Source organism: Protopterus annectens, chromosome 2.part2, assembly GCF_019279795.1.
Source record: "Protopterus annectens isolate FY-2018-M chromosome 2.part2, PAN1.0, whole genome shotgun sequence".
NCBI lineage: Eukaryota > Metazoa > Chordata > Ceratodontiformes > Protopteridae > Protopterus > Protopterus annectens.
In genome coordinates, this window is record NC_056730.1 from 641,269,812 (window position 1) to 641,297,222 (window position 27,411).

The 27,411-nt window shown below is 36.2% G+C and overlaps 1 protein-coding gene across 5 annotated transcripts in view; it reads right to left on the reverse strand.

Moving 5' to 3' along the window:
- Positions 1 to 27,411, reverse strand: part of DYSF (dysferlin) — a 3,914,743-nt gene that overhangs the window by 2,045,766 nt on the left and 1,841,566 nt on the right. For all 5 annotated transcript variants that reach the window (XM_044064060.1, XM_044064063.1, XM_044064061.1 and 2 more), the window contains one exon: positions 22,042 to 22,157. In XM_044064060.1, coding sequence (XP_043919995.1) covers positions 22,042 to 22,157 — 116 coding nt within the window. The remainder of the gene's footprint in view (positions 1 to 22,041; positions 22,158 to 27,411) is intronic.

The window sequence follows — 27,411 nt, forward strand, 5'->3', positions numbered from 1 at the left end:
TCTTATTTGCAATGGTGATGGACAGGTTGACAGACGAGATCAGACAGGAGTCCCTGTGGACTATGATGTTTGCAGCTGACATTGTGATCTGTAGTGAGAGTAGGGAACAGGTGGAGGAGACCCTGGAGAGATAGAGATATACTCTACTGAGAAGAGGAATGAAGGTCAGCAGGACTAAGACAGAATATATGTATGTGAATGAGAGGGAGGATAGAGGAATGGTGAGGATGCAAGGAGTAGAGGTGGCCAAGGTGGATGAGTTTAAATACTTGGGATCAGTAGTTCAGAGTAATGGTGAGTGTGGAAGAGAGGTGAAGAAGAAAGTACAGCAGGATGGAGTGGGTGGAGAAGAGTGTCAAGAGTGATTTATGATAGACGAGTACCAGTAAGAGTGAAAGGGAAGGTCTGCAAGAGGGTAGTGAGACCAGCTATGTTATATGGGTTGGAGACAGTGGCACTGACAAAAAGGAAGGAGTTAGAGCTGGATGTGGCAAAGTTAAAGATGTTAAGATTTGCACTGGGTGTGACAAGGGTGAACAGGATTAGGAATAAGTATATTAAAGGGTCAGCCCAGGTTGGAAGGTTTGGAGACAAAGCCAGAGAGGCAAGATTATGTTGGTTTGGACATGTGCTGAGGAGAGATGCTGAGTATATTGGGAAAAAGATGCTAAAGATGAAGCTACCAAGTAACAGGAAAAGAGGAAGGCCTAAGATAAGGTTTATGGATGTTGTGAGAGAGGACATGCAGGTGGTTGGTGTGACAGAGCAAGATGCAGAGGACAGGAAGAAATGGAAACAGATGATTCGCTGTGGCGACCCCTAACGGGAACAGCCGAAAGAAGATGATGATTAGGTAGAATCTACCTTTTACAAAACCAAACTGCTGCAGATTAGCCTGATGAGATTTTTAAATTCTATGCTAATGAAGTCTGTTATAATATGTTCCATTGCCTTACAAAAGAGCCTCTTCAGGCTGATGAGCCTATAGTTTCCAGGGTCGGTAGTAGGGCCACATTTAATGAAATGGCATCACCAATGCTGTCCGCCATACTTCTGGGATTGAGCCTGTAGCCAGGTTCAGGATAAATAATGTATGGACAGGCTCTGCCAAGACATGATTAGTACTACTTAACAAACAGCCTAGTGTGTTATCTGGTCTTAGGGAGGAAGTGTTCTTCATTTTAGATAGCATTTTCAGTACATGTTCTTTAGTGATGATGGGGGGGGTGTTGACAGATAAGGTGTTTTAGGGCTTTGGATAGTAATTGCAGGAGTGAAATCTGTGCTAAGTTTATTTGCCAGTATATTGACAATGTCCACTGGTTCAAGAAGGTTTTACCATTTACTATGAGTTCTGTGCATTTTCAGTGTTGTTTCTTAGTTTCCTAAAATAAATATAGAAGATTTACAGTTGTTCATGGTTTCAGAAGACATCCTGAGTTCATAGGCTGCCTTAGCAGATCTTTCAGTCTTTTTTAAATTCTTAGACAAATTCCTAACATTTTCATTGACTCAGGGGGTCTTTAGATCTGTTGTATACTCTAACCAGCATTTTCCTTTTATTGCAGATTTTATTTGTGTCATCTGACTCCAGGGTGATTGGCTTTTATACATCCCACTGAATTTGTATCTATATAGGACTGTTAATTCTATACATTTATTTATGTGGGAACTGAACTCCTTTGCAAATTTATCTGTTGAAGTGACATCTAATGTGATGTTATTCTAAATGAATTTTGAGACTTCATCATAGAATTTGAGATTTGTTGTGTACTTGAAGTCTTTGAATTCTCATGTATTGGTTTCAGGACAGTTAGATAGTTTAATGGAAAAGGTTAGTAAGTTAGTCACTTAAATGAATAATTTAGTAGGTGTGATTTCAGTAGAAAAAGGGTTTATGAGATGCTTTTTCTGATTCTGATGAAGTCCTATGTGTACTAAGGACAAAAGTGCTTAATCCATGTTGGTTATTTATTAATAAAAGTTTTACTTTATTTTATTCTCAGTGAATACTTGGACGTTGGCTTTTGTGTTACTTTTTAGTTTTGTTACTAATACCTTATGTCTGACGTGATCAAAGACAGAGATTTACTAGTGAAGTTGCGCATGATGCCAATACATTACATTTGTAAATACTGGGTCAAGAATATTTTGTCCTCAAGCTGGGCTAGTGACCTTCTGGTTCATTGAGTTTTTATTTATTAGATCATGGGGAAGCAAAGGTATCCTGACAAAGAGACTAATCTTGGAAAACACACTTTGTCACTGTGGTGATGACAAGAGACAATATCCATATCTAATTTCATCTACTGCGGCAAAACCAGTTATTTCAGTTGACAGTCCTCATAGGTATCCTCTACAGTTTTCCATTCACTTTCTGGGAACAATGCAATTTATATATCGTTCAGGTTAAGATCACAGTGAAGAAAGAATTACTGTTATCCTTAATGCATCTATTACATCAACCTGTGATTATAGTTCACTGACAGACTAAACTAAAAGAACACAGACTGCACCTAAATATATTTCATTAAAGAATGAGCAAAGATATGTGTTAGGTTTTATCCTCAGCATTTTCTACATAGTATCAGTAGTGTAATTTAGCAACGTCCCATGACTGGGTGTGGGTATCACAAGATTTAGCCACAGTTTGTGTGGTTTGATCATGAGGGTGAAGCCCTCTTATTCAAAGAAAGGCAACTGTGGGTAAATCCTATGATACCTAAGGAGTGGGTTATTGCTATCATACAATGACATCATTTAAGAAAGAAATTGCTTACCTTTCTTAAACAATGCCTTTGTATAATGGTAGTTTAATGTTCTTCCACCTTCATAATGCATCGTATATGTGTATGGATGTATGGTCGAACGCTTGTACAGTACCTCAGTACAGTGCTAGGGAGATGCTGTGAAAGACATCACACTATCGGTATGCCTCTGTGATTTTTTTTTTTAATTATTATTTATTTTTCTAAAATAACAGCTTTTCCAGAAGCTCGAGAGACAGAGCAAACATATGAGAATAGTTGGGGACATTATACTAAAGTCTGAGCAGTTGAGAGGTAAAGGTTAAAAAGAGATCAGTCACATTATTAGAACTTACCTTACAACTTCCGGAGTTTTGCAGAATGTCCTGATTTTTTTTCTCACATTTTATTTTGTCCTTCTTAAAATAACTGAAGGTAGCATATCCTAATAGAAAATCTGGCCTCTCAACAATAGTTAAGTTACTAGACTTCTTTACATTGGTATATACTCGATTTACAAAAGGCATGTTGATAGGGGTGTATAATCAGTGTGCACACTTTGGAACAGCAATGTGTTGTATAATACAGTATGCTGCATAAAGTACTACCCTCCCCTGTAACACCAGTATGGATTTTTACAGTCATATAGTCATACAGGCAGCAAAATTATTTGTTAACTATATCTATTATTTTGTATTATTTTACAAGATTTGAATTAATCAATAAAGCCCAAAGCTTAGCATTTATACCGCTAGTATTTTCAATATCATGCAAGATTAAGGTCATTACAAAATGTCAATATTTTCTTTGTGGCTACATTTATTCTGTCATTAAGATACCCAGAATCACCTCTGTATAGGAATCTGTGTGCAGTGAGATTCAGAAACCTTTATGAATGGTTCGACAGACCAACTGTAAGGCAACAGTTACCAGACTATCCCACATATCTACCTGAACCAACAATACAACGGATCCTTTTATTGTGCTTTCCATGCTACTTATAACTTTGCACTCAGAATGATACACTTGTTCTGGCATCTATAATCTAAGCAGGAATGTACGTGGTCTGAAGAGACATCCTTTCAGTAAGTTTGTAAATCAGTTATACAAGTATACAACTACATATATGCTTGTATATGTACGTGTGTGTATCTATCTATCTGTATTTGTATCTATCAAAATACATACACACACACACACACACACACACACACATATATATATATATATATATATATATATATATATATATATATATATACATACATACATTTATATATATATATATATATATATATATATATATATACATACATACATTTATATATATATATATATACATACATATATATATATATATACATACATACATTTATATATATATATATATATATATATATATATATATTATATATATATATATTTTACAGAAATATGTATTGTGTCTATCTCTGGTTTGGTTCTGGATGAGACTACACTTCTATGTTAACAGCTACATATATTTCAAACAAACACAGACCTATACAATGCCACCTTTACAACTGCATTATTTTATGTAACAAACCATCTCCTGCATAATTTAAACTTATCAAAAACTCTTATCTACGACAAGTTTCTAAACATGGTTATTGTACCCAGCCTGTTCAACTGATTAACAAATATAAGTAAATAAGTACAAAACTAAACATTTACATGAAGATTCTTTACATGTCCCATACTCACATAAAAACTACAACTCTTAAGGTTGCAGAGGTACATGGCTATTGCAAATTTTCTATTTATTTCTTATAAAAAGACTTCCTTTTTAATAGTTCACATATCTCAGCATGTCTAAAATCACATTTTGTACCTAGTTACTAAAATCATGGATCAAAATTTGACTGGTTATTCTGCAATATTAGTGCTGTAGACCTAAAACTGAAGGGCTCCTTCGAAAGAAGGTATTAGCTAGATATGTTTTACCGCATATTTTTCAAGACAAAAATTCTAAGGCTTACCATTAACAAGTTCAATTTAAATACCAGGAAAAAAGCCAATCCAGCAACAAATTCTTGGGTAACAATAACATGTCAGAGACTTCCAAGATGACTGCACACTGAGCAACACCTGAATTTTGCGCTCCCAGTGTGAAAACAGCAACTCAGAAAAGACAGCCACTAAATTTGTCTTTTTGGGTAAATTTCAGTTACTAGCCAATAAGTGCACTACCTGGATGCCAGCAAAAAAGAATTTTAGAAAACCTGAAAGATAATCAAACATAAAAGATGAAGTAAAACAGTGGCTAGGAAGAATCCTGCAGATGTTCAGCAAAAAGCAGTTCACTCTCCAACTTTGGTGCAAAACATGACTTCCAGTAATCCAGAGGAAAATTAAGTCAAATATGCTTAGAGCTTCTTCCAGTGTTCCAAATGAAAATGCTTGAGAGACAGAAAAAAGCACAGGAGTTGACTAGAAGAAGGAATACATTGGAAATGAACAGATACTAGATTTGAAGATGGAGTTTAACAGGAAGAAAACCAGTAATTCCGAAATCAATGAATAAGTATGGGATTACAAAGCATCAATCACATTTGTGAAATATGGAAAAACAAGAAAACTTGGAAATACTGGACTTTTTTGAGTTTGTTAAACTTGAAGGGGACTTCAAAGCATATGACCTATTTCATGCCACTAATGTCTGAAAGAACATTTAAGTGAGGAGAAGATGAAAGAAAGAGATAACTGTAAGTAAAATTGTTTTAGTTCTTAACAGTATGTTTATAGAACATGACATATACTGCATGTTAAATAGTACATTTTTTTCAGTAATTTTGTGTGTAACAGCCATACTGACGTAAAGAGGTGCCCTTTTTTCCTTCATCTTTCTTTCCTTATTGTTCAATTTTAAGAACTGTAGACACTGCAATGTAAAAAAAGGAAGCCTGGACAAAAGAGCATGATGTAAGTACAACTGACATGCTTTTTCTTATTTTTGCATTGCGCAATGACTGGATTAAAGCCCTTTGCTTGATCTACCAAGTTTTAACTGGATGCAAACAAATAAAAGAACACTGAATGTAATGAAAAGTTTTCCTTTTGCAAATAAAGTTTCATAATGCAACATGAGCAGCTTGTAGCTGAAGGCATCTCTGTATCTGATTATCATGTTTCTATGGAGACAATTTGATAAGGGCAATAAAAACAGCATATTTTTTTCTTTCAATGACTAAAAGGTAATGTTTTCCGAAAGTATTCATGTTGTTTTCTACTATTCTGTATTCTGGGTGTGGAATAACGATAAGACAAAAACAGACAGCACTTTATGTAAGTAGAAGCACAAGCTATACCATGTGTCTTAGCATGGATAACCTACACTATGGGTCATTTCAGATCTGTGAGTGTAGCTGTCCATCTGGAACAGTCTTTCCTATTAAGAGAGTTAAACTTGATCATTTGAAGATGTACATAGTTTTGTGTGTTTGTATTAAGTTAATAGCTTATGTGGGTGTTATGGGGGTGTTTGTTTTTTTTCCTTTAGGGGGTTTCATTAAAACAAAACATTTTGTACAGCATGATACCGATTTAAACAGATATAACAAGATACAAGAGTATAAAAGATCAACCTGCTAAACACTGGTGTATGCATGTCACATAAAACCTGAAACTAGACATTAAAAAAAAGTTTTTATACAATTCAGGTGGGAATAATAATTTCTTGTCATAATGGCAACACTGTCCATATTTTCTTTGAATATGAATGGTCTCAGAGGTATATATAAAAATAAAGAGTAGTGAACTGCATTAAAATGCAGAGTACAAATTGCTATGCTGCAGAAAACACATTTGGAAAGAAATGAACATGTACATTTGATAAAGAAAGGATTTTAGGATGTTTATTTGTGGAATATCTTGGACAATGGAAAATGGGAGTACTATTAACTGCCAGAGGAGCTCTAAAAGTGATAGAAGTAGAAAAAAAAAGATAATGGTATATCAATAGTACTAGGGGGTTACTGGCAAGGGAGGAAGATTACACTGGCATGTATTTATATTTCACCTAAAGCTGCTATAATGGAGCTTAAGAAAGTTCAGGGGGAAATAATCAGCTTTCAGCAAGGAATATTACTTCTACATTGGTACTGGAATTTGGTTTGCAACAGCAAGGATATATCTGTGAGGCCTAAAAAGGAAAATATAACAATAGAGGGTAGATTTCTGAAGAAACTTATGAAAAGATTTGGTACAGAAGATGTGGATTCAGTAGTAGGAACTCTGCGAGAACTTGCATATTATTTCCTAAGGCAGAAAAACTAGGCTAGGCTAAACAGAAATTGTATTTCACAGGAACATGTGCATTTAATTGAAAGTTTTGATATGCATTCAAAAACTATTTCAGATCATCATGCACCAATAATAACTAAAATAAGAATGCACAGTAATGAAATACAAGTGAGACACTGGTGCTTCTCCACCTATCTGTTAAACAGAGAGTAATATAAGGAATGAGTAATAGAAATTACTCAGGGAAAACAGAAATTTCTTCAGAAAATATAGCTAGGGAGTTGGATAAAATATAAGTGGAGTTTAAAAATATGGTAGAAATAAAAAAGAGATGTGATTAAGAAGTAACAAGAATTATTTGTAGGGACTGACAAAAGATAAAGTATTGCAGAATAGGGGGAATCTCACAGAACAAGAAGAGAGGCAACTGTAGAGTGCTAAAGAGAAAATAAGGTAGTACCTGTATGACATGCACGAGTCTAGAAAAACTGCTGTTAAGCAACTGTTTTTTGATAATAACTCCAGAGCACCAAAGCTTTTAGCACAATGGTTCAGAAGACAGAAAGTAGAAAGGGTTGTTGCCAAGCCTATAACAAGGAAAATAACCGGAGATCCTGTAGACTAGAGGTATTAGAAATATTTTTGAAATTGTATGAAAATCTGTATAAAGCAAATGAATATGGAAATCAAGAAAATGTACAAATGGAAATGTTTATGGAATAATTAAACATGCCAAGGTTAGAAGCAGATGAGGTTCAGTAACTAACAGGATAAGACATGAGATAAAAATGGTGAATAGATGTTATTCCTCTGGAAGTCTGGAAGCTAGGAGTGAAGAAAGTGATAAAGAATGTTTTGTTTAACTGTACTTTAAAAGGAGAAGTACCAACATCCTAGAAGAAAGCGGTGGTAGCTGTAATACTTAAAGGTGGTAAAAAGCCATCAGATCCAGCTTCACATAGACCCATTTTGATTCTAAACCATGATTATAAAGTGTTTATGTCAGTAATGGCTAAAAGAACGGCAAAGGTGATGCCAAAATTGATAGATATGGATCAATGGGATTTTGTGGAGGGGAAGCAAACATTTGACAACATTAACAAAACAATGACGATCCATAGGGAAGCAGAATGTAAGAAAATACCACTGTTGGTGGGTCTTGATGCATTGAAAGCATTCAACAGAGTAAGCAGGGATTTTATGAGTATGAGCAATGGAAGCATCTGCATTCCTTGACAAACTAATGTTAATTAGGAGGATACGGTGGATATAAAAGGTGTACACACCCCTGTTAAAATGCTAGGTTTTTGTGATATAAAAAATGAGACCACAATAAATCATTTCAAAACTTTTCCCACCTTTAATGTGACCTATAACCTGTTTAATTCAATTGAAAAACAAACAACTATGTTAGGGGAAAATATAAAAAATAAAAAAATGTGCAATAAGCTGGTTGCATAAGTGTGCACACCCTTAAACTAATACTTTGTTGAAGCACCTTTTGATTTAATTACAGCATTCAGCCTTCTTGGGCACACACCTGCCATCCATTAAAGCTGTCCTAGCAGGATTTTCCTGACATTTACTCAGTTGCCTGCTACAGCAAAAGCCATGGTTCGCAGAGAGCTTAAATCATCAAAGGGATCTCATTGCTGAAAGGTACCAGTCAGGAGAAGGGTACAAAAAAATTCCCACAGCATTGGATATACCATGGAACAAAGTGAAGACAGTCATCATAAAGTGGAGAAAATATGGGACAACAGCAACGTTGCAAAGAACTGGACATCCCTCCAAAATTGATGAAAAGACAAAATGAAAACTGGTCATAGAGGCTGCCAAGAGACCTACAGCTGAAGAAACTGCAGTAATTTCTGGTAAGTACTGGTTGTGTACTACATGTGACAACAATCTCTCATATTCTCTATATTTCCGGACTATGGTGTAGGGTTGCAAGACGGAAGCCTTTCTTACACAGAAAAACATCCAGACCCGGCTAAAATTTGCAAAACAATACATCAAGTCTCACAAAAGCATATGGGAAAATGTGTTATGGTCTGATGAGAGCAAGGCTGAACTTTTTGGGCACAATTCCAAAAAGTACATTTGGCATAAAAACAACACTTCGCTTCACCAAAAGAACACCATCCCCACGGTGAAGTATGGTGGTGGCAGTATCATGCTTTGGGGTTGCTTTTATTCAGGTGGAACTGGGGCTTTAGTCAAGGTGGAGGGAATTATGAACAGTTCCAAATACCAGTCACTTTTGGCCCAAAACCTTCAGGCATCTGCTAGAAAGCTAAAGATGAAGTGGAATTTCACCTTTCAACACGACAATGACCCCAAGCATACATCCAAACCAAGAAAAGACTGGCTTTACCAGAAGAAAATGAAAGTTTTGGAATAGCCCAGTCAGAGCCTAGACCTAAATCCAACTAAAAATCTGTGGTGTGACCTGAAGAGGGCTGTGCGTAAGAGATGCCCTCACAATCTGACAGATTTGGAGTGCTTTTGCAAGGAAGAGTAGGCAAATACTGCCAAGTCAAGATGTGCCATGCTGATAGACTCCTACCCAAGAAGACTGAATGCTGTAATTAAATCAAAAGGTGCTTCAACAAAGTATTAGTTTAAGGGTGTGCACACTTATGCAACCAGAGTATTGTACGTTTTTTATTTTTTATATTTTTCCCCTAATAGATTTGTTTGTTTTTCAATTGAACTGTACAGATTATAGGTCACATTAAAGGTGGGAAAAGTTTTGAAATGATTTATTGTGGTCTCATTTTTTTATATTACAAAAACTTGGCATTTTAACAGGATGTGTACACTTTTTATATCCACTGTATATGAGGGATAAGAGGTGAAAATGAAAGTGGGGGTTCCTCTCTCCCATTTGCTATTTGCACTATACTTAGAGCCGCTGACAAAGAAAATCAGGGACTCAGAAATTCAAGGGTGTAACTGTTATGGTAATCTAGGAAAAGCTGGAATTATTTGCAGATGGTATTATTTTGTACTTGATAAAACCAAAAAAGGACATTTTAGTCTTGTGGAAAATTCTCAGACATTTTCAAGTCTTTTTGGGAAACAAAATTAAGGAAGATTAAAAAAAGGCAATAGCTGCAAACTATGTACCCACACATAAGCTGGTTCAGCAACACCCATACTTAAAATGAAGTATTTAGGAGTATGGCTTAAAAAGGATTTCATTATGGTAGCTAAAACTGAGAAATTGAAGCTCTGTTTTATGGATAGGGATAGCAAGATTCAAGCAGTGAAAACATTTTTAGTCCCTTTAGTTTTATACACAGGTCAGGCATAATTTTATCAACCAGAAGAGAAGTTGTGGATAGTAATTAATAAAGATTTAAAGGATTTTATCTGGGTGGTAAAGAGGGCGGAGTCAATTGGGATAAGATGATCCTTTGAGTAGGACAAAGTGGTTTAGGTTTACCTGATTTGAAGGGGCATTTTAGAGCTACACAGTTAAGGCTCCTATATATAGCACAAGCAGAAAGCTATAATTCAAAGTGGAAATGGATGATGATGAAACAAGGGGAAAGCTGAAGAAACAAGGAAAGACTGGGAGTTTGGATGCAGATCCTTAATGAGAATTACAATAACCTACACAATATTATATTCATAAAATAGAAGGAATTCTAAGAACTAAGCCAACACAGGATGAAAGGAGATTCTTCTGATAGGAGTGACTGCAATTAGGGGTACACAGAATAGGCATGGGGGTCTAGAATTCAGTGGAGAAAAGTGTCAAAGGAACCAAGGTATTAGGAGCAAATAATCAGAGAGGAAAAGGTAACAGAATGGGAAGAAGCCAAGAGTTCATTTGGACTACAGGCTAGAGATTGTATTCTCTATCAAGGATTAATAAGAGTATAGGCAAAAAGAAAGGAATAAGTGATCCTAAGTGAAAGACCAACTTTGGTAGGAATTTTAGTAGAATCTAGAACAGAAGCTGTTGTTAAAAAGGGGATAATTCGTAGGGTGTATAAAATATTGCATGATGACTATAGGAATCAATCAGATGAGGTTATAAAGGATTGCAAAGAGAGACTGGGTAGGCAATTCACAAAGAAACAATGATTTATGTATGGCTCCCAAATGTGCAACAAAATCTAGAAGATTTAGGATCTTTGGAAGTGTTTCCATAGGTATTTTTATACCACATGCAGACTCCAAAGAATTTTTTCTCAGGTAATTTGCATATATTGGAGGTGTAATAGGGAAGAAAGAGGTAATTAGGAACATACTTTTTGGAAGTATAATGAGTGGACAGACTTACTTCCCTGCAGAATGCTCTGTCAGAAATACTGGGTAAGCAAACAGGTGTAAATAAGGAAATTATTTTTTTCAGCTGTGATACAGAATCAGAATTGTCTCGACATATTAAGGCTTTGCTGAATTTAATTCTGGAGGCTGTCAAAAATCAATTAGCAGAAAATGGAACTCAAAGTCTAAAACAACCGTACTAGAAGTAGTGAATATAGCAGTATAGATAAACAAACTTAATGTGGGATCTGTAGAAAAGGGTAGAAGCTAATAATGGAAACTGTGGGAACAATACATGCAGAAGAATGTTTTGGAGGAGGAATGAAGTTTAAGGGAAAGCAGGAATTGAATGAGCTAGTTAATGCTTGACAAGTACTTCACAGAAGATTATATGTGCTGTATAATGTCTGCAACTGAAAATATGTCAATATGTTTTTTTTTCATTTACATAAATGTATGACTGACTGTGTCATAAGCGATAATTCGATAAAAAAATCTTTCTTGATCAAAAAAAAGAAGAATACATGTCAGAGAAGGAATACAGATACCTCAAACTCAGTTAAGTATGTGATTTGTTGTTGTTGTGTCTTTCGGCTTTTCCTGGTTAGGGGTTGCCACAGCGGAACTCCGGTCCGCTAATGATTGGCAGTAGATTTTTACGTGCCGAGTTGCCAGCCCTAACGCACAACCTTCAACGAAGGTACGCCCATTCACGCATGTCTCCACACAGAAGACGCTCTAGCTGAGAATCGAACAGGACAACGTCTTACTGTGAGGCGACAACCCTACCGCAGCACCACCACCGCAGATAAGTATGTGATTTTTTAATTACTGAAAATATATCCAGGATACTGGCAATTGTATTTTCAGTAAGTTAAAAGTATGTTTATTATTCAGTACCTTGTACATAAGAAATTAATCTTTAATTTACTCAGTTATGGTGGTTAAACACCCCCCTTCCACATTTAAGTTAGAAAAAGTAACTGTACATCTATGAAAACTTGGAAGCTGTCTGACAATACATAGGATAGCTTCAGATCAGCAGCAAGCTGAGGTAACTTTTCTTTGGACTAATCTGTATACTAGGCTTTCCAGTGCTTCCATTATGCATACATTAAAAACTTTATGAAATATGATGTTTGGTTAACTAATTTGCCTTTTTGGAATAAAAAAATAATCACTGATGAAAGTAACTGTAAGAACAGACCAATTAAATGGTTGCTCTTTGTAACTTACAGCTTCACCCAGTAAAATGAAAAAAAAATAGTTTCACATTTGCATCACTACTGTACAGTTCTGTATCACATTGCAAAACCTGCCCTCACCGTAGCCATAACTCCAGCATTTACTGAAACCTTTCTATTCCTCTACTTTTTGCACTCTGGCATGAAATGTATCTGTGAAGTTACATAAAGACAGGAGAAAAAGATGTGCAGAACACACAAGGTTTGCAGATTCACTGCAGTTGGTTTGGATGTTTTTGTTCTAAAAGGTTCACTATGACCTGACTGTCACAGTTTACGCTTAGTTAACAGGAAGCATATATTACTGCTTTACAGATGAGCATTTAACTAGCTCCAGCATGCGACCAGAAGGCCTATTTGGTTCATTACTCTCTCGCATTCCAAGCATGGGTACTAACTCTGCAACATCTGACTGCTCCTCAGTGCTGGTCCTGTAATACTCCCTTAGTCACTGGAAATGTACTTTGTAGGTGTGAAGAGTATTATAATGCTGACATTGGTATTTTTACTGAATAACTTTTTTTTCTTACTGAATAATTATTAATAAATATACCAACTTTCACGTGTAAGCATCGTGAAATCATGTAATCAGTGTAAATGGATGAAAGCTACTTGTGTGAAAGTAGGGCTTGAATATTTCACTAAAAATGCAGCTGATTAAAGGTGGCTGATGCTATGACGAATGCTCTTTTTCCTTGTAATGTACCATACTTGTGTGCAGCTATTTATTTAAGGGGGTTTCTCCTTAAAAGATGTATACAAACTCATTTTCTATAAAAAATAATTTCTGCTTTCTGCTTTACACATTTGTGTTCATGTGTACATGCTATTAGCTTTCATATCTTTGTCTCTGCTTGGTGTGACATGGGTACTGTCTTTTTAATAAAGCTATAAATAGGGTTCTTATTAAATCAGAAAATGCTTAAAATAGCGAATGCTGTTTAATAGACCCTTTTTATTCGAAATGGTGAAATCCCAAAAGCATGGAACAGCGATTTTCTTCTCAGGGGAAAAAAAAAATCATTGGGCTGTTTTTGGGACTTTGCCATTTCCTCCAATGTTGTGTAATCTCGGAGATGGTATATTTAAGTAGGGGGTGGGGGGCACAGCCCCCAACATCGGGGTGTGTGTGGGGCAAAGCCCACCACTTTATTTTGTGTTTGTTTTTTTATTTTTATTTTTTTTTACAGAGCAGCGATTTTTTTCCCCTGCAAAAAAAATTGCTGTTCCGTGTTTTCGGCATTTTGGTGTTTCGACATATTTGGGCCAATTATACAGCGTTCGCTAAGTTAAGCATTTGCTGATATAACACAGACCATATAAATAGACCTTATTACAAAACTGACAGTGGTGATGAAGAGAATTTATTTATATAGGTTTACTGTCTCTTCTAATGTTAGTGCATTTAAGCAAGAAAATCACCTGGTGAAACAAGGCCAGAACAACAGTCTAGTTTGTTGGTGACCAATGTCTCATTAAAGTCAAATACAGCTGCTAAGGGAGGGTTGGACTGAGTGTGTTTTCCCACCTTGGGCAGGTGAACAGCCTATGCTCCAGTGAAGTTTTGGTCTCCTGACCCAGCATGGACTGTTTCTAAATGAGTGATGCACGTATCCGGACAGGCCAAATACAGAGGTTTGCTTGGCAGTGCATTAGAGCTTACATGCATCTTGGCTTCTTTGCTATATACACAGCCCTGAGAAACCTGATGGGAAAAATATTTCTAGCTCCAGACATAAGGCAGAGTCCATCAGCTGTTATGGTGGACTTTGGGGGAATGCTTTTAAAATTACTTCTGGAAAGTGCCTGCTTAAAGGGGCCCTAAGGAATTTTTTTGGGGAAGCCAAAAAAGGGTGATAAGGGGAATGCCTTATTGAACCTATGAACCTATAAGACATGAGATAAAAATGGTGAATAGATGTTATTCCTCTGGAAGTCTGGAAGCTAGGAGTGAAGAAAGTGATAAAGAATGTTTTGTTTAACTGTACTTTAAAAGGAGAAGTACCAACATCCTAGAAGAAAGCGGTGGTAGCTGTAATACTTAAAGGTGGTAAAGAGCCATCAGAACATAGACCCATTTTGATTCTAAACCATGATTATAAAGTGTTTATGTCAGTAATGGCTAAAAGAATGGCAAAGGTGATACCAAAATTGATAGATATGGATCAATGGGATTTTGTGGAGGGGAAGCAAACATTTGACAACATTAATAAAACAATGACGATCCATAGGGAAGCAGAATGTAAGAAAATACCACTGTTGGTGGGTCTTGATACATTGAAAGCATTCAACAGAGTAAGCAGGGATTTTATGAGTATGAGCAATGGAAGCATCTGCATTCCTTGACAAACTAATGTTAATTAGGAGGATACAGTGGATATAAAAGATGTACACACCCCTGTTAAAATGCTAGGTTTTTGTGATATAAAAAAATGAGACCACAATAAATCATTTCAAAACTTTTCCCACCTTTAATGTGACCTATAACCTGTTTAATTCAATTGAAAAACAAACAACTATGTTAGGGGAACATATAAAAAATAAAAAAAATGTGCAATAAGCTGGTTGCATAAGTGTGCACACCCTTAAACTAATACTTTGTTGAAGCACCTTTTGATTTAATTACAGCATTCAGCCTTCTTGGGCACACACCTGCCATCCATTAAAGCTGTCCTAGCAGGATTTTCCTGACATCTACTCAGTTGCCTGCTACAGCAAAATCCATGGTTCGCAGAGAGCTTAAATCACCAAAGGGAAACAAAGGTACGCCCATTCACGCATGTCTCCACATAGAAGACGCTCTAGCTGAGAATCGAACAGGACAACGTCTTACTGTGAGGCGACAACCCTACCGCAGCACCACCACTGCAGATTAGTATGTGATTTTTTAATTACTGAAAACATATCCAGGATACTGGCAATTGCATTTTCAGTAAGTTAAAAGTATGTTTATTATTCATTACCTTGTACATAAGAAATTAATCTTTAATTTACTCAGTTATGGTGGTTAAACACCCCCGTTCCACATTTAAGTTAGAAAAAGTAACTGTACACCTATGAAAACTTGGAAGCTGTCTGACAATACATAGGATAGCTTCAGATCAGCAGCAAGCTGAGGTAACTTTTCTTTGGACTAATCTGTATACTAGGCTTTGCAGTGCTTCCATTATGCATAAATTAAAAACTTTATGAAATATGATGTTTGGTTAACTAATTTTCCTTTTTGGAATAAAAAAATAATCACCGATGAAAGTAACTGCAAGAACAGACCAATTAAATGGTTGCTCTTTGTAACTTACAGCTTCACCCAGTAAAATGAAAAAAAAATAGTTTCACATTTGCATCACTACTGTACAGTTCTGTATCACATTGCAAAACCTGCCCTCACCATAGCCATAACTCCAACATTTACTGAAATCTTTCTACTCCTCTACTTTTTGCACTCTGGCATGAAATGTATCTGTGAAGTTACATAAAGACAGGAGAAAAAGATGTGCAGAACACACAAGGTCTGCACATTCACTGCAGTTGGTTTGGATGTTTTTGTTCTAAAAGGTTCACTACTATGTCTGTTTTTACCTTAAATTGGAATAAGACCTGAATGTCACAGTTTACACTTAGTTAACAGGAAGCATATATTACTGCTTTACAGATGAGCATTTAACTAGCTCCAGCATGCGACCAGAAGGCCTATTTGGTTCACTACTCTCTCGCATTCCAAGCATGGGTACTAACTCTGCAACATCTGACTGCTCCTCAGTGCTGGTCCTGTAATACTCCCTTAGTCACTGGAAATGTACTTTGTAGGTGTGATGAGTATTATAATGCTAACATTGGTATTTTTACTGAATATTTTTTTTTCTTACTGAATAATTATTAATAAATATACCAGCTTTCACATGTAAGCATCATGAAATCATGTAATCAGTGTAAATGGATGAAAGCTACTTGTGTGAAAGTAGGGCTTAAATATTTCACTAAAAATGCAGCTGATTAAAGGTGGTTGATGCTATGACGAATGCTCTTTTTCCTTGTAATGTACCATACTTGTGTGGAGCTATTTATTTAAGGGGGTTTCTCCTTAAAAGATGTATACAAACTCATTTTCTATAAAAAATTATTTCTGCTTTCTGCTGCTTTACACATTTGTGTTCATGTGTACATGCTATTAGCTTTCATATGTTTGTCTCTGCTTGGTGTGACATGGGTACTGTCTTTTTAATAAAGCTATAAATAGAGTTCCTATTAAATCAGAAAACGCTTAAAATAGCGAATGCTGTTTAATCAACCCTTTTTATTTGAAATGGTGAAATCCCGAAAGCATGGAACAGCGATTTTCTTCCCAGGGGAAAAAAAAATCACTGGGCTGTTTTTGGGACTTTGCCATTTCCTCCAATGTTGTGTAATCTCGGAGATGGTATATTTAAGTAGGGGGTGGGGGGCACAGCCCCCAACATCGGGGTGTGTGTGGGGCAAAGCCCACCACTTTATTTTGTGTTTGTTTTTTTATTTTTATTTTTTTTACAGAGCAGCGATTTTTTTCCCCTGCAAAAAAAATTGCTGTTCCATGTTTTCGGCATTTTGGTGTTTTGACATATTTGGGTCAATTATACAGCGTTCGCTAAGTTAAGCATTTGCTGATATAATACAGACCCTATAAATAGACCTTATTGCAAAACTGACAGTGGTGATGAAGATAATTTATTTATATAGGTTTACTGTCTCTTCTAATATTAGTGCATTTAAGCAAGAAAATCACCTGGTGAAACAAGGCCAGAACAACAGTCTAGTTTGTTGGTGACCAATGTCTCATTAAAGTCAAATACAGCTGCTAAGGGAGGGTTGGACTGAATGTGTTTTCCCACCTTGGGCAGGTGAACAGCCTATGCTCCAGTGAAGTTTTGGTCTCCTGACCCAGCATGGACTGTTTCTAAATGAGTGATGCACGTATCCGGACAGGCCAAATACAGAGGTTTGCTTGGCAGTGCATTAGAGCTTACATGCATCTTGGCTTCTTTGCTATATACACAGCCCTGAGAAACCCGATGGGAAAAATATTTCTAGCTCCAGACATAAGGCAGAGTCCATCAGCTGTTATCCAGTCTCATTCCTTGCCATCTAGTAAGTGGATACCACAAGACAGTTCCTTCATGCAAAGATAGGCACTTTCTCAAGATGGGCTATATTAGGCTATGTTTGACAGAATACTCAGAAGCAAATAGTCTTTGTTAGGCTACAGCCTACTGGGAACAAAAGGGGTTACTTTAAAAAAATACAAAAAAAGGATACACAAATAATTTAATTATTTTATTTTTATTTGTCTTTGTTGACCAGAAAAGTCCAACTGGGTAACACACATTTTCAGTGCCGCCCTGGGGAGAAAAGCTCCAAATTTAAGTTACACGGGATGCACATTTATAACTGCAGGGTAATTGAGCTTATTTGCATGATTTTTAAATATTTCTTACATGAACACAGCATTTTGACACAAAAAAACAAGGGAGAAATTAACATAAATTGGCTAATTATTTAATAGAACAAATAAAATACAATAACAGTTAATGCAGTTATTGTATGATGTCTGCAGGGAAAATTTCAAGCTGGGGTGTTTTGAAGTTAGTAATAATTTACAGACAGACAAGTAGAATGTAGCTAAAAATGATGATAAGAGAGATATGAAAGGAGAAATTATGGGAATGAGCAGGAAGATAAATGGGAAGAGGAAAAATTGTAGTTAGTGGTGAGAAGTGAGAGAAGGAGGAAAAGTAAGAGTTTAGGAAATAAGTGCAGTATGAGGAGCGATATGGTACGAAAGATCGGGAAGCAAAGCAGTTGTTAAGAGTTGAAGAACAGTAATATAAGTTACACTAAAAACAGTCCCAACTGAAGATGGTAGAAATAAATATCCACACAAAAAAACATCAAACCGGCACTTTAGGGAAGCAAAGACAGAAGTACAAAATAAGCGTAACCAAAATTTTCTTTCCACTTTCATCCACAAATGAACTTCTTCCTGAAGAAGTCCAGAAGTCCATTTATGGATGAAAGCAAAGAAGTCCATTTGTGGATGAAAACTGCAATAAAATTGTGGTTACAGTAATTTCGTGCTTCTGCCTTGGCTTCCCTTAAGTGCCGGTTTGGTGTTTTTTGTGTAGTAATCTAAGACAGCCAGGTGAGCAGGAAGAACAGAGTCTTAACTAAAGCTTTGAAACTATTTACGTTTTCTATCTATTTGAACTGTATGACAATTTCATTCCTGCATTTTGACAGATAATGGGAGTAGAGAGAGTCTCTAGCAGTGCTGAATGTCTTACTAATACATGGTTAAGAGTGTACTGGTAGAGCGAAGGGTGAATACTACAGTAGAGTATTTTGTAATGCTGGCCATTTGTTTGAAGAGCACAATAGGTTATCTGCAATGATTACTTGTATGTCAACTGGTTTGGGAGTTCAAGGCAGTTTGTTTTCATGCAGGCAAGTGGTATAAGGTTGCTTGGTTGCAAATTTCACTATTTTGTAGTAGAAGGAGGCTAGTTTAGTTTTATATGTAGTGTTGGTATTTGTAAGAATAGGGGAAGCATATAATAAAAAAGGAAGGAAGTATGTCGCTGCTAAAATAATCCATGCTTGATCTGTTAGGTATTGTTTGGCTCTATAGAGGGAGCCAAGATTTTGATGAGTTTTCTTGATGGAATAAAGTATGTTGTGATCAAATTTGAGATTGTCATCTATTATGACTCTGAGTAGTTTAGTTTGGCTTATGGTTTCTATTTTTGTGTTATTAGTTGAGGAAATATGAAATGTGTGTTTCTGGTTACAGTATTGTTTTGAAGTAAAGTATAAGCATGTTTTTTTTGGGGGGGGGGGCATTAAGCAGCAACTTAGAATTTTTAGCCACTTTTCAATGTCAGTGAAAGATTTTTGAGTGATTTTCTGTAATGTTGTTATGGATAGGGCACAGCAGATAAAGGTCTGTGAATTATATTAGAGTGGCAATTATAGTAGTGGTATGAAGTTTATTTATGAAAATGTTAAATAAAGGGGGGGGGGGGTCGAGTACTGACCCTGGGAAACACCAACAGAGATCAGTTGAAATTCTGAAAGGTTTTGTTGCCATTTAGTTGCCTGCTGATGTCTGCATAGTTAACTGGGAAATCAGGAGAGGGAGGGGTAAGTGAGAGCTAGAATTGCAAGTTCAGAAAGAAGCTTTTGGTGGGGCACTGTGTCAAGTGCTTTGGAAACATCAAAAAAGTGAACAAACAAGGCTGCCCTTATTTCATTATCAGTTTCTATGTTGGTGAAGTTGATGAGGACAGTAGTGTGACTGGACCTGAAACTGTGCTGGGTGTTGCAGAGGAGCTCATGTTTGGTCATGTGTTTCATAAGCTGAGACTAAATGCATTTCTCAAGGATTTTTGACAGGGATGACAGGATAGCAATAGGTCTGTAGTCTGTTAACCCTGTTAAAGTACCTACTTTGGGATGACATATAACAATGGATTCTCCCAGACAGTTGTGACACAGTTCTCAGTTACTGTCCAGCTGATCAGAATGAAGACAGGGAAGACTAGTGCCTCTGCACCTATTTTGAGGAACTCAGTGAGAAGGTTATCAGCAGCTGAGGTTGTTTATTTTAATTTGGTTAGCGATTTCTTTATGGTTGATGTTGGGACAGACTGAAAAACTAAAAGACAGTGTGTTACTTTCAAGAATAGATGGTAGCTGGAGGGGTAAAATGAGGTGGTCACTGATTAGTGATATAACTGACTGGATAAAATGAGTGTTGAACTGAGTGGCAATGGACTTTTTGTTGTTTGAAGCAGAAGGATAGGGTATAGTGGTATGGCCTGGGTGTAACAGTTTATTTACACAGGATCAAGAAAGCTTGGGGTTGTTTTGGAGCTTTTGCTGGAGATTAATGTGGTATGAATTTTGTCAGATTTAACAAGGATTTTTGTATAGTTGCTGAAATATATACAATTTTAGTAAGCATGTGTTTTATTTTCATACCATTCTTTCCATGATTTATCTTTTGTCAGCCATGGTACTGTGATATTTTTTAGCCTTCTTGTCCTAACTAGTTGTAAATCATTTCATGCTTTTTGGGAAGGTACAAATGAAGTGAGTAACTGCTTCATCTAGAGGCATTACTCATAATATCATTCAGTTGTAGTGGAAAACAGATGTAATAAATGTGTGTTTGCCAAATTTAGTTAAATCGTGTACTTGTTTATAGATTATTTGTTTGGGTAAACCATGTAGTTGTCTGATTACATAGGTTGGGATGTGGTCACTATAGTATCTGATAAGCAACCAGAAGGTTTTATACTATGGGAATTTGTTTGTCAATATCCAGTCCAGTATGGACTGCCTGTTAGTGCTTTTATTGATTCTGTTGTTGGAGCCTATCAGTTGGATGAAGCCAAATAATGACCACAGTCCTAGGGGTTGCTGCTGTTTATGGACTGCCGATCTATATTTAGGTCACCTAAGATGAAGGTTTCCTGTGAATGTTATCAGATATTCAGTGTAGAATATTTTCATCTGTAGTAATGTTGTTACCTGGTGGGATGTATACTGCTGAAATACATAGAGATTTCTTTTGGTTGATTTTGAGGTATGCAGTCAGAAGTTCAACATTATTAAATCTGGGATAGTTAGATGGACTGGAGTTATTTCTAAGTTGTTTTTTATAAATAATAGCAATACCACCTGGTCTTTTAAGTTTTCTGTTCATTCTGGGTATGTTAAAACCTGAGGAATAATCTAGTTGTCAGTTATTTCTTGTTTTAGCCAGGTTTCAGTGGCGATTAAAATGTCTGGGGAGTAAAATTCTAGACATGCATGGATATTATGACTTTTGTTGCAAATACTTCTGAGATTAATGTTGAAAAGAATAAGGTTAGATTCATTAATTGATGGGAAAATTGTGTTGGTAGCATCGGAAAGTAATGGATTGGCCACGGTGCATATTTGATGTATGGGTCCAGGGCTAGGGTAAATACCTCCACTAAGTTTCAGGATGGAAGTGGGCTGAATAGAAATATGGAGTCATTTGAATTTGTATCTGACTTTTAGCACTGCTGAAAAAGTGCTTTTCCAAGTGTAAAGCTTTTTTTAATGAGTAGACTGTTATTTATATTAAAATGGGAAATGCGCTGTAAAAGAAACTTTCTAAATGTACAAATACTTCACTACTTTACTAGCATGTTGTCAGCACAATATGTAATACAACCACAAGACTGTTTCCCAATTTAGAGCAGAGAATTTAGAATACGATTCGATAATGAGCTTCATCCTGTAGTCCAGATTTTTATTCCAGCAGCTTCCATTTGACTACTGTGTGACTCTAAGCAAGTCACTTAGCCAGAAAGTGCTCCATTGTCACGCCAAAAGAGGCTTGTATCTAGAAGGTTTATTTGGTTAACAAAAACATTTTTAAGAAAAAACAATTTTTAAACAATCATACACAAAACATTTTATAGATAAGAATGAGTAATTCATACCTTCCCAAGATTTAGATCAACATATGGGTCAGGAAATCCTGTGAACTCTCTTGGACTGCCATACAGATTTACAAAGCAGGGCCCAAATGTGGGCAAGAATCCAAGACCATCATCAACTACCATAAAAGAAAAAAAAACAAAATAAAAGTAGTAAATCAAGTGACAAATTTTACTTTATCAACACAGTCCTTCCTGAATGCTTTTTAAGAAACAAATCTGTGGTGCATAACTTCATAAATTATTTATCAACAGCTGATGTACACCGAGAAGGAACACTACTGACTGTATCTGTATAAAAGGACTTACACTGATAAACCTCAAATAACTAAAACTGAAGGATCTAGAACACCAAAAGGAAAGGCCTGAAAAAAATGAAAACTCAAATTGTGAACTATTTTTCTGCAAGAGGAATGTCACTCAAATCCACAGTGTTGGAGGCAAGTCCCCACCCCAAGACTCATATCAACTACTCAGTTTTGGAAAGACAAAGAAGAGATAAATCTCCAAAAATAAAGGAATCATTGTCAGAACACACTTAGAATCTGCACCATTAGTGACTACATATGGAAAGCAGTTATTGGAGTTCTGTTCCTTGGTGTCTTTTGACTTTGGCACCTGACCCTAATGAACCAAGAACTTGGTGACTTGTAGAGAAGCCATAAAAAAAACAAATGATGCAAACAATTCTTTGAAGATCTACTGTCACCCTTTTTTATTTCTGTGGCTAGTTTTATAGCCCCTGGATTCTCTAATGATGCATTCACCATCATGTTCATACAATGCCTCCTTGTAATGGGGATACTGTTAGGGAAACAAGCACTATTCAAAGACTATTTTACAGCAGCAGTAAAATAAGTGGGGTAACTCTCCTAGCTAACTAGAACTGACACTTGCAATGTAGCAGATACTTGAGCACTGATCAAAAATGATTTGAAGTGAACAGTAATTTTCACAAGGTAAGATCTTACAAGGTCAGAAAGCAGTATACCCATAATGCATATGGCCAAAATCTACTAATGTTAAACACATATAGCAACATTGGTCAATGAAACTCATTCGCAGAACAAACTAAGCACTGTGTTAATGCAACACAGTATCTTGCAAGCACAGTTCAGATGGTTATGCTCACTGATGGGCAACATTCAAGGTGGAATTAGAGGGAAACAATTTAAAACCCAGTTTTTCTTCAGGGTTATTATAACAAGAATAAAAAAACAAAGCATCCCACCTCCATGTGTGTCATCTCTCTTGAAGTAATTCCAAAGTCATTCCTCCTAGCAAGAGTGTACATGGATACCCGTAATATTAATTACATAATTTAAAATGTAAAAGAAGGTCACTCCTACACGATTAACAACCATTCTCCCATATATAGGCAAAACAAGGGCCTTCAGTGCAAGTAGTATAATCTAGGTCACATGAGAAGCAAAGCCCTTTTACTGAAACGAGTAAGGTAAGGAAAAAAAGTGTACATGTCAAAACTATGAATGCCATAATTCTGCACTTGTAATGTTCCTAGTTAAAAACTGAGTCCTCAGTTACTCAATTCAAAATATCAAAGCAAAAGTTAAAATTCCATGAATTAGAACATACATATAAACAGCAACTTGGTGATATGCAGACATACTGAACTACAACAAGAAGGATGAACATGCTATCAGACAACAGGCAAAGGCATTCTAACAGGTGGAAGTTTAATGCTGATTAGAATCTGTATGTGAAGCACAAAATAATCATGTAACTCCACGATAACATGTCAAGTTGTCATGGACACAATAATTCTATGAGTTTTTAAAAACATATTTAGAAGTTTGCCACAGTCTAAATGGAAGTTTGTTCCAGAGCTTGTCAGCATAAGCAGAGAAGCACAACTTACTAAATCTCTTCCTGGGTTTAGGTATGGCTAAAACAAACAAGTGAAGTGACGTGGTTTGTGCCATTCAAGACTGTAAACAATCAAGAGGCAGTTGAGACAATTCAGTAGTTTGCTGGTGATTTAAGTTGATTTAGAGGAGGGTGTAGATTGAATTAATGTCACAGCAAAATGAACAGTGAAGGACAGTGGTTGAGTCTAGTGTAGTGACCTGCAGCAAATACAACACTCCAACTTTACCCCAGTCTGTGAAGAATGGAAGGCTCCAGGTTAGACACAATTAGTGCTGAGGAATGAAGGCCCTGGGCTGTTAATGAGCTGCCTCCTGCTGCCAAGGGTTGTTTGTGTTTAATTCCTTCTACCTGCATTTGCCTACTGTGTCACTCTGAGCAGGTCACTTATTCAGAGAGTGCTCCCAGGTCCCTCCTAAAATAGGTCACTTGTGTCCAGTAGGTTTCCCCAGTTAAGAAACTAATAAAATAAAAACAAATGCACTGAACAGAAAATGAATGGAAAGGGATGCTTTGATGTGGTACAGAACCAAGAACAGGAAGTTCCCTGTAAATACTTCTAAGTTTCTAATACAACAAAGTATGTATAGTACTAATATATTTATCGGACTTTAGCTGACTATCAATGATCATTTCAAGAACTCTATAACTAATAACATAATATATGGGAAGGTTTTGAACTTTGGTGATAGTGGAATTGCTACTGTTATTTTCGGAATCCTTGGAAGGAAAATATAGCTTTGATTTTATTGGTGTTTAGACACAGTTCAAAATAACTTAGCCAAGAAAATATGCAACCAAATGTCCTCTGCAGTTTAGAGATGATGACAAACATGTTATGGCGATATTGTAGTTGAGGGCCTCACCAGATGCGCAGTAGCAAGCCATGCCCAAAACCCACTCCCGTGATATGTCATTCATGAATATGCATTCCCTCTGAATGCACAACCGAAGAAAAAGTGCACTTGACATTGTAATAGGATAGTAAATAGAACAGTAAACTGAAGTAAATTACCGGTATGCGTGAACGATATTTAAACAAAAACACTTTCTCGACCTTGGGGTATTTCAGTTTCTTAGAGGACTGCCAACTGCTAAATTATGGATTTGATACAACGTAATAGCTTCTTATTTAAACTAAAGTGTTTCCATTGTCACAGTGCTTTTAATAGTCAGTCACCAAAATCTCATATTGACACTTTGAACGGTTATGTGCTGTCAGTACAGCACGCAATCGTATGGAAGTGTAACTGCTTCTTTCTTTTACTCAGTTGTGAGGTTAGTCTTTAAGTCTTAAGTATTACAGGGTGTTGCAGCATGACTGAACTTTGATATGCACATATTGTGTATAATGGCAAGTTTAATCGACCTAAAATGTTAAGAAATATAGAATGTATTGCCAGTTGTCGAAAACCCCAAGTAATATGCAGACCGGGTTGTCACTCAATTTGCGACATACCCACTTCTGCGCGAAATGAACTGATGAGGCCCTCAACTACAATATCGCCCATGTTATCATCTGCAAGGAAGCTGCTAAAATCATGAGCATACTCAAGCACTTTGGCACAGCAACAGAGTTCTACCTTTCCAAAAGAATACTTTAAAGAATAAAGGGACAAGCAGTAAGCCTTGCAGAGCAGACAGCGTCACTTATGGGTGGGAGAATACCAAGAGAGATTTCATTGCATCTTATATGTTGCACTCTACCACCACTATTACATTCAATGTAGCAAGTAAACCATCTACATACACTCAGGAATAGCCCATATAAAGCTAGACATTATAGATGACAGTGATGTAGACCATATCAAATGCCTGGAAAAGATCAAAAAACAGTGCTCTGGCAACTTGCTACAGTTCACATGCATGAAGATGCTTTCCATGGTGTCAAGCAGTGGTATCTCTGTACCCTGATCATGTCTAATCCTGTGATGTATTCTAGATATGAGGCGATTATTAAACAGGTGTTGAAGGAGCTTAGGACTATGCATTCCTCTGAAGCTTTCAGGAGAGAATAGATAGATAACTGATGGGAGCAGGTAAAGTGCCTTCTCTGTGTAGGTGTTTCAAAACAACCTGTTTCTATAGATCAGGCATATGCCCCCCTTTGATCCTGAAGATGATTAGTACCAACAAACAGCATGCTACAGACTTGGCTGCAACTTCAATAATCACTGGGGTAAACTGCCAATGGAGGCTTATACAGGTTTCATTTTACACAGCGTGTTATGGATCGTGCAGAGGGTAAAAGCTTTAAATGCAAAAACAGAACATTTGTGAAACAGAATTGTGCCAGCAATCCCCAGTGGCAGTCTGCTGACTGAATGTCTAAAGTGAAGTCAAACGCTAATGAAGTTTGTAATATCAGCATGGATGAGGAAATGGGGAAAAAAGGTGGGCACATGCCTAGGATTCAGGAAGCGAGCAATGGTATTTTTCAATTTTTTTAAATTTTGTTCAGTTTTTTTTTTTTTTTTAATTAAACAAGAAACATCTTTATTAAATTATACCAAGCAAAACAAGCAAGGTAGAAAGGTGGAACTCAAAATCCAAACTAAAAACTTAAAAAAACGAGTCCACCTGATGAGATTTGGAAAACCAACTCCAGAAAAATGCCATACAAACCACTAGTTTAAGAACAGCATGAAATTAACTTATGTAAGCTTACAATTCTCAAGAAGCTTTCCATCCAAAACAGGAATCTGACTTTATCAGAATAAGAACATTCCACCCAAATCCACTTTTACAACAGTTTGTTCACTGAATAACTGATGTTCAAATAATAATTTACAAAAAACTTACTGAATTAAGAATGAATCATAATAAAATGTCTATATGAGTGATAAAACCAATATTTTAATAGGTTCCATTTAAAAATATTATTAAATAGAGACTAAATATGTATATATATATATATATATATGTGTGTGTGTGTTAGGTTCTATTTTTTTATATGCAAATTAACAAAACTATATGCATACAAAAAGATTTATGTGTATGTATATATATATATATACATTTTTATTCACATTGTGTTTTCCCTGGGTATTTTATTTCGTTCGTTTTAACCTATTCAAATTAACTCAGAATTTATTACCTCTTTGCTTTAATCCAGGGACTACTGAAATACATTAATACCTGGGGAAGTGTGTCGAATCTAATCGTAATTGCCATATATGTTCTCTTAGTTCAAAGTAGTCTTTCCACCTGCATTGACCACAGCTACCACATTTATTTGTACTGTTTCCTTTTTTTCCCTTCCAGTTTAAATTCTTCATTTCTACAACATTTTTGATATTACTAACTCTTTTATAAATAAAAGTTGGTTTAGGTCCCACTATATTTTTCAAGCTGTCATCACTTGTCAAAATGCACCACTACCTATTTATTATGTGTTTTACAATTTTTTATCCAGTACTGCACTGTAAGGTAAGGGCCCTTGAATAGTCACTTAACTGGAATTTTTGACTAGGTTCCTTTTGTTTG